At 32.6% G+C, this 9,670-nt stretch overlaps 1 protein-coding gene across 1 annotated transcript; it reads right to left on the bottom strand.

The window, feature by feature from the left end:
• Nucleotides 1-1,087: 1,087 nt before the first annotated feature.
• On the bottom strand, nt 1,088-3,731 carry LOC109003962 (pectinesterase-like). The gene is made up of 2 exons (XM_018982307.2): nt 2,756-3,731; nt 1,088-2,179 (listed from the first exon to the last, which is right to left on the bottom strand). Exons 1-2 carry the CDS (start codon nt 3,654-3,656, stop codon nt 1,488-1,490), a joined length of 1,593 nt encoding a protein of 530 aa, XP_018837852.1. The 5' UTR covers nt 3,657-3,731; the 3' UTR covers nt 1,088-1,487.
• Nucleotides 3,732-9,670: the final 5,939 nt, after the last annotated feature.

The following is a 9,670-nucleotide window of genomic DNA, read 5'->3' as shown; positions in this document are numbered from 1 at the left end:
CTGAGGAAATGCATGGTTGCATTTAGAGAAACATGAGTGACACGATACATAAAGCTGCATCTATCATACTGTCCATAGAAAGTTCTGAATTGATGTTGTGTACATAATCAAAGTTACTTTTCAGTACCTTCTTTTTACTTTTCTGCTTTACTTTGTAATATATATATATATGACTCTCATGTAATCAAAAGAATTTAATGAGAATCAATTTCTTCTAAACTCAATTTCTTCTCATCTACACTTTCTATTTTTAATAGTTTCTAACACGTAAAAGTATAACTACATGTAACACATAAAAAGAAAAGTATTGATTGTATATATTTTATGCCGCTATATATATAACTATATGAAGTTAATTTTTTGGCTAAAGCATAGGAGCTTGTATATATAAGTTCATAGGAGTACCTTAATTAGTACGATCTACGTACACAATGCTGCCTATCTAGTTGGAAAGATTTTTTTTAAAAGGATTGTACAGTATTTGCGTAATTCACGATTGTATCTAGTATTATTTATTCATAAATAGTGATGACATATATGCAATTATAAAATTAATGAAGTAGCTAGAAGGTGATTAAGTTTAAATTGAGCCGAAAAGTAAATAATTAGATAAAATATTACCTTTGACGAGAATCTTTGGCTTGACAATGAGCTAACTGCTAGCTTGCTTGTCATGCTCGGTACTGTGGAGCTGATCTTGCTTTTGTTTTTTTTTAAAAACAAAAAGTGGATTAAGCTAATTATATAATTAAGTAAGAGGTTTATCAGTTTCATCGTAATCAAAACGTCAAATGTTAATAACCCATTAATTAATATCGGCAGTCACGACGTTATAATTAATAATGAAGACCATGAATTAAACATGATCATATGGCCAAAGCAGCTCCCACGTCCTTAATTAATTTGGTACGTACGTACGTATATACGTACCCATGCATTAAAAAAATATCGATCGAACGCATGAAACTATATATCTGCATATGTACTTCATTATATTATATATAACTATGTAAATTAAATAAGCCATGCGTATGTATATTAATTAATCCGTTATTTTTTTCATGAATAATCATGAAAAAGAGAACAATTTCTAATCAATTATATATAATCTATATAGCAAGCTTTTCATACCATACAATATATTACACACAATTTCCTTGGTTTCACACGTACTGATGACCAGCAATTTGGCCTGAAGTTCAAATTGACCACCCAAGCTAGCATCTTATAAGAACCATTGCCCATAAAGTAGCACCCAACACAAACTACATGACAACTTCTCCACTTTTCAGGTCAGAATGAAAAGTACACACATTTACGACGCCCACCAATATCGATCGTTTCCAAGAAAACGAAAGCTCTTAGCTAGTTATACTCCCTCCATTAGATAAGATACCCCATCTGTTATAGACTAGTGGAGGAAGCACTACTTCTCTTTCTAGAAAATAAATAAATAATATATAGATATTTATACACGAACTTGTACATCAAAGACCACCCTCAAACGGGACACCAGTCCCCGGAATCCATGATTCTCCGGACAAAAAGTTGCCCACGGTAAAGCGTGCAGCCTCTGTCGGGTTCGTTATAACGTGATATCCAGGCCACTTGACCCTCCCTGATGTGTCAGCACCACCCCCAGTGTTCTTATATTCACCATAATAAAGAGTACTCAAAGCAAAGTCTCCACTCCATGGAAGCCAACCTGCAGGGTTTATCAAACTGTCTAAATTACTCTGCATGAAAACAGTTCTGGAGTATTCTTTATATGGCCTCCCCAGATAAGTCTCAACCGAGCCTTGTACAGGTCTCAAATCTCCTGCAGCCGTGACACGAGAATTATGGATGATGATGCCGGTATTCTCATTAGGGTCGGTTCTACCTTGCGCAGTGATGGTGTTTTGTTGACCGCTTAAGGGTTTTCTCACGTAGATGTTGCAGTTTTGGAGGACAACCACAGCGTCCCCGAATATGAAGTCTTGGGTGCCGTAAATGTCGCAGTCTCGGTAGAACTGGCGCTGCGAATACACGTACAAAGTATCTTGGTAGCCCCTGAAGCTGCAGCGGTAGAAAACAGAGAAGTCCCCACCTGACCGGAGTGCAACGGCTTGGTGGTTTTGCGGTCCTGCTGTGTTTTCAAAAGTTATGTCTCGGGCGATGAAGCGGTCCCCGGTAATTGCTGAAAGGAGAATGATTTTAAATGAGAACTATTAATATATGTATATATTTGGAAAATTATCAACAGCAGTTCTTTTTTTTTTCTTATTCAGTTGTTGGTGAAATTTGTTGAAATTTTACTTCCAGGTAAATATTAACTACGAGTGTTGAAATTCGTTTTTAATTTGGGTTGGCTTTTATAATGAGAACGAAGCATGTACTTGTTGATTGAAACCTAGATACAAAAAGTAACACATGATAAAAAAAAAAACAGTTGTATACATGATATGTGTGTATGTAGATGTAGTTTTACACGTGGCATATACGCATACGCCCGTAAACTCGGTCGACCCAGATATATTATTGTTTGTGTAACTATATATATATATATATATATATATATATATGACTTACTCATGGCAAGGGTCTAAGAAGTTTTAAGAACTTCTGTGCAAGTCTACCATGCGTGATTGAAAGTGCAACTATTTTCCAGTTAAAACTATGAAAAGTCCATATCCATTCATTGAAACTTCAATTAACCTCAATGCTAATGACATGATATTTTAGTCAACATTCATAATCGAAGAACTTGACTTACCAAAAGTCGCTGATTTAAAAGTTGTCGAGCCACCATAAACGTTCGCATTACCGGTAACAATCGTGGCTCCAATCCCATCCCCAATAATCATTATATTCGAGTTCTTGATCTCAACACTTTCTTTGTAAATTCCAGCTTTCACGTGTATGGTAAATCTCCCCGAACCACTAGCGGATGCATCCACGGCTTCGGAAATGGTGGTGTAATCTCCAGACCCATCTTTGGCCACCACAATATCAGCTTTTGGTGCAGACCCTGATGACTGGAGAAGCTTTCTTTCAGCAGCAGAAACCCATGTTGGGAATAATCCATCGGAAAGCAAGCGTCGGCCACCAATTATATTCTTTTTGCCATTTAACATCGTTGATGATAAAGCCGCGGCCTTCTGTACTGCGAGCGTATTGCTAAGAAGTTTTGAGAAGTTGCTTAGCAATATGTTTGGAAATGATTCTAGATTAGAAGACATGTTGAGATCGACGAAACCATTTTTGCATGTGTGGTGATTTGCGAGTGATGCACTTATCCAGGTTAATGCATCGGTTGGATTGTTGGTGCTCATGGAACGGTTAAGCTGGAAAACCGTATCCTCGTAGAGCTCCAGGCAATCATTCCAAGCCAACCTCCCCGGCTTAAGGAATGAATTCAAATCCATGACTGAGATAAGCCGATGGGCTTCAATAGCTTGGTTCAATGTCACCTTATGCGCTAAGTCATGAAATTCGAGCCCTGTTTCGTCTAGGGACGTTGATGGGAGATTGTAATTGTTGATGAAGTGATTGCATACTTCTGGGTATGGGGTTTGGCTGCATGATGTAATCATCGCACCATGCACTAGCCTAAGAAATAAAATTACAAGAGATGCAATTGAGAAAGCTAGGGCAATATGCTTGTTCATCATCATGAAGAACTAAGGTTTTGTACTTGAGCGAGGGATTTTTTTCTGTAGTACTTGGAAATCTGAATGCTATGCAGATGGCATTGAAAGGTTCAATATATATAGGCCACAAATATACGGGCATGACTTGGTAATACGTGGGTGTTACGTTGTGTAAAACATTCGAGACCCGTTAGGGCTTGTTTTCAAAGTAAATAATGGGTTGGGGCCATGCATACGATGTTTACGTGAAACAAGAATCTTCCTGTACGTAGGTTATTAATTATTTTCATTTTGAATTTCCCATGCAGTATGAGAAACTTATGGTTGGAATTTTAAATACCACCTCGGACTTTTATATATTGAAGCGACCGTTTCAAGCCATTATAGATAGGGTTGCTAGTTCTCTTCAGTCTTATTTGTAGCGTGTCAAGTCATGAGTATGAGATTATATAAATGATCACAATATAAGTCATTTAGGTGCAATTGGATAGTGAGATGAGATGATTTTAGATAAAAGTTAAATAAAATATTGTTAAAATATTAATTTTTAATACTATTATTATTATCTCACATATTTATTTTTTAATATTATTATTATTTTTTAGATGAAATACTTTCACTATCCAAATGAGACCATTAAATGGGTTAGACTCTAGAATATTAACATGATCCATACAAATAATAGGTGATACACACGACCGGTATAACTAATTTAATAATAAACTCTTATTGGGTTAATTTGAACATGACCCGCTTCAACTCATTTAACTTGTTTTATACAGATGAGTTTGGCTGACTCGTATAATATTTATTTTGTCCTAATTAACATAATTTCATATATAACACAAAGTTAATATATAAATTACTCATGCTTACAACTAGATTAATGATAGAGAGTTTTATAATCAATATTGGAACCAATTATACATAAAAAAAAAAAAAAAAAAAAAAAAAAAAAACTAACTTCTCCAAAATAGAAGATTACATATTAACAAAACAGAGTTCGTATCTTAAAACTATTATAATAGTTTTGACAAATAAGTAGTGAATGCAAACAATAATATCACTATTACATTCTAACCACAATACACTACAAAAAAAAAAAAATGATTATTTGTGACGGATTGTTTCCGACTAGAATGACTATTTGTAACGAAAACAGACTCATTTTAGTAGAAAATAGTCATTTTTGCAGAAAATAACAATTTTCACAGGAAATAACTGGTCACAAATAAATAATTTTCTTGTAGCGAATAAAGACATAAACCTAAACATATATAGAATTTGAAGATGAAAGTGGAGCATCATCCATGATCTTGTTGAAAATAGAACTTCTTCGTGTTTTACAATTAAGCTACTCGCAAGTTTTGCAGGTATTCACAATTGACAGCCCGTTTATTAACTGTTTCTTATCACGTCAGCCTGTTTAGAACGGAATCTATTAATTATTTCAAGTCGTTTCATGGTTTCATGTTAGATTTACTAGTCGTGTCATGTATTGCTAGCCTAATTAACTTCGGAAGCTTCGTTAATATGTGATTTTTTGATAATATAAAACATAACATTAGACGACTGCTCGATTAGATTAATGACTCATCATCATGTGTCATTGTAGGTACTTTACTTTCGGAATTAGGTCAGCTATAACGGACAAATGATCATGAGGTTTTCATGCAATGTTTGGCCCATGTTCGGATTTTACTTCTTGTTCCACATATATATATATATATATATATAATATAATTATATATATATATTTTGTCTTGGCTGCCTTGTTATGTCTTCTTCTGGTGTGTGTATATATATTTTTTATAAATATATATACACATTTGCACTTAGGTTTTTGTCCTCATTTGCACAATTATATTCTTATCGATCGGCCTCTAATTCATCATTGAAAATGTAATATTTAAACTTTCTGTTATTCTAAAATTAATTAGAATATAGAAATGAAATATTAATAACTTGCAAATAATCTAAATTGAAGATCTTGGTTAATTGAACTTTTGTGGACCAAATTAACAACTTAAGATACTTTTTATATTTCTTCTTTGATTTAAAAATAATAGTATTTTCGTATATAATATTTATTTGAATAAACCGCGTAACAATGATCTTCATATTAGTTTTTGTAGTAATTCATAAAAATAAATCATAGTCATTGGACTAATAATATCTTCATTTTACAAAATGAAATTATTATTTTTAGGTTCCAATTTATGCATAAGTACATAATTGGTCTTTAATTTATCGTACTCACAATTTTATTTTTTGTGGTAACACATTTCATATTAATCTATTTGTAATTCATTTTTTTTAATTTATTATTAAAAATAATAGCTTTTTATTTTCTAAGATCGATATTGCAATTCCAAATTTTAAAAGAATAATAATTTTATGTTGAAGTTCAAAAATGAAAATATTGTGATCTTTATAATAAAAAACATTATCTTATTAATATAGGATATCGTTTCACAAAAATAATAATTTTCTTCATATGTGTGTGTATGCCTATATATATATATATATATATATATATTTCTTACTCGTAAATATTATAGGAGCTTCTTTAACGAGTAATTCAATATAAAGTTGATAACTTGATCAGAAAAATCTACAGTACTACCTGTCATCAATTAACAAAAAGCATATAGTTGGATGCATTAATTAGGGGAGGATGAAGCTTTCTTCTAAGGATTACTAAACCGCAAGTATGGTTTCCATATACACACGGAATGTCACGTGAAGCTGATTTTAATGGCTAATATTAGGCCATCGATCAGTTATATATATAAATACATGCATGCCTTCATTTTTCAAAGCTTCAGATCACGCGCGTGATTGTTGGTGGCCGGCTACTTTTTCTATCTATGGTTCTTGTCATGCCACGTAGTTTCAATGCATGGGATATATAATCCTTGTTATTGTTGAGATAATCCCAAAGGAAAATCATACTTGGTCCCATAAGTTATTATTCGGATATTTTAATTTTTGTTCTTTTTTTTTTCTTAATAGTAAGAAAGTGACTACTAGTGAAAGCCCGGTGTATTTTTTAAAAAATGTTTAAAGATATTTAATAAATATTTGAAAGAAAAATGAATAAAAAAAGTATAATTACAATACTAGTAATAAGTTTGAGGGGACAAAATCATGAGATTGAGTAGTAGCGACAAAAGTTATCTATTCAAACATGTATTATGGACAAAAATTTTGTCCCAAAAATCCGTTCGAATGGGAGTTTTGGCCTTCGAATGACTATTAGGGATGAAAGAATTTCCCAAAGGTCTGTTTGAATGGAACTGTTAATGCTCGAACGACTGTTAGTGATGAAAAAAAATTCATTTGAACACTTCCAAATAAATTTGACAAATTTTGTCTCAAAATATACTTTTTAGGACATAATTTTTCGTCCCAAAAATTCTTTTGAAATAGAGATATTGGGATGCCTATTTTTTTCAATTAAAATACATTTTTGAGATGAAAATTTTCATCACTAAAAAACTTTTATGTTGCAATGATAAAAACATATTTGTCCTTATGTACACAGGTGTTGGGCAGTGAGCCTCACGAACTCCATTTTTTAGTGTTGGATCTTTAATTTATAACGCTACTAAAATTAATGTAAAACTACGATATTTTCTTTTAAATTTGGTTGGAGGAACTTTCTCCAAACTCACTTAAAATGTTAACATTTGTCAATCTATTGATCAGTATATAATAAGACTACATGCGAATTATTCTTTGGTAGAAAATCTAGATTAATAGAGGAAAACCTTAATGGATATTTTCACATGCATAATCACTATAAGAAAATTGCTTATATATGACCAGTTATTTTTTATGAAAATGACTATTTCCTATTAAAATGAGTCTGTTTTCATCACAAATAGTTATTATCGTCACAAATAATCTGTTACAAATACTCGTTTTTCTTATAGTGAATGAACATTTTCTAGATTTTTAAATAGATTGTAGAAATTTTCCTCAAAATCAATTAGGTAGAAAATCTAGATTGGAGCCGGAAAACCTTATCTTTAAAAAAATTACTAATAAAGGAAAATGCTAGAGGTGCTGAGCATTCTAATATTGTGCAATGAAAAGTAATTGAACATTAAACGGGATAGCGTACGTATTCACGAAGACTACAAGATCTACGTACCTTTTATTAAATTGTTAGGTTAACTACATTTGCCCCCTTGTTTATCATGTCCTTTTCAGATTCGATAGCTAGCTAACAGATAGCTAGGTCGGATGACTTTGTAGACGTACGGTGGAGTACTCGATCGATAATACTACTGGTGTACGTGCGCCCATGGATTAATCTTAAAGTATGTTAAGTGTAAGATAAAATACTGAAAAAATCTACACAATTTATTACTATTTATATAACCTTCACACACCACACTTTTTTTAATTTTTATTATTTTTTATTTTATCAAATATTTAATATATGAATAATGAATAAAAAAATTTAATTAGTTTTAAAAAAATAAACTCAAAAAAACAATATTAAAATTAAATAAAAATGTGGTGTATGTTTTCCCATGTATATAGAGAGGGTAATATGGAATCAACATGTAATGCAAAATGCTAAAATGTAATATAAATAATTAAATTATTGACTCACACATGAGAAATAGTAGTAAGATATAATATAAATAATTAAATTATATGTTTTCATTAGATCAAACAAGTAAGGAAGCGTTAGGATATAATTTAAATAATTAAATTGACGTAGGTGTAGTAATCAATTTAACCTTTTGGGACAAATAATACGTAATAGATGTTGATTTCATGAGATAATATATAATGACATTTACCTTATGTAATTTCACTACAAGAAAATGGACTTTTGTGACTATTTAATTACGGTGAAAAGACTATTTGTGACCAAAACATACTCATTTTAACTGTAAATAGTTATTTTGCTAGAATTAACTAGTCACAAATAAGCAGTTTTCTTGCAGTGTTTTCTATATATAAGAAGATGGCCTTGAATGGGTACGTTTAAAACTTTAAGGTGTGGAGTAACGACACCATCGTCTACATGCATTTGTACCGTCACTACAACGACAAGAGTGATCAGTCTAGCTATCCAGTCTGCATGGATTGTTACTTGAGCAAAACATAGAATTTTTGGATGATCCATTGTTCTGAAGCTAATTTGCATATTGATGAGCCACAATTTTAGTTACAGAAGAAGTTCGAGCCCGAGGTCTACGAATTCTTGTGGTGTCTTTCCTATACGCAGTGCGGTCGAGCTCATGTGTGTCATACATATATAAAGATCCACTAATTGACTAACAATGCCATGCATTTGCCAGAAAATATAGTCCTGCGTTTCTCCTTTGTGTCGTGAATCCCTCGCATATATATAGTTTCACCATGGAATGTGTCACGACCCAGAGTATTTTTTAATAAGTTATCGACAAAAAAATAGCAATATTCTATATAAATAATAATCTTAAGATAATTTCTCAAAATTTATAACATCACCTATCTTTCTTCTATCATTTTTCCTTCCTAAGACATTTTTCAGTCCTATTTGAATTGTCATCGAGGTGCTTACGCCCAACAGCGATTACATTCTCTCTTTATGCATGTCATCGAGGTGGGGAGCTATTGCTTTTTAAAGCGCTTGCTGGGTTATGAGCAATGTACTTCGTTGTACTATTTCTCACCGAGTGGTGAGCAATTGTATCCATTATGCTTGTCTGATGGCAAGTACTTTGCTTGTGGTATTACTTGCCTACCGTCAGAACTCTATCCCTCTTTATGCTTCTCGTTGAGATGGCCAGCAATTGTACCCGGCCAGTAATGCTCACATAGTGGTGGGCACTTTCTTGCGGTATTGCTCGCCTATCGCTTGAGCTCTATCTCAATGTATGTTCCTTGTCGAGATGGCAAGCACTATCCCTCCATGCATTGCTTGCAGAGTAGCGAGCAATTTAATTCTGTAATGCTTGCCTAGTGGAGTGTGCTTTGCCTATAGTATTGTTTGCTAGCTCTATCCCTCTTTATGTTCTTTGTCGAGATGG

The sequence above is a fragment of the Juglans regia genome, chromosome 13 (genome assembly GCF_001411555.2).
Source record: "Juglans regia cultivar Chandler chromosome 13, Walnut 2.0, whole genome shotgun sequence".
In the NCBI taxonomy this organism is placed as follows: Eukaryota; Viridiplantae; Streptophyta; class Magnoliopsida; order Fagales; family Juglandaceae; genus Juglans; species Juglans regia.
This window is presented reverse-complemented; position numbering and strand designations above follow the sequence as displayed.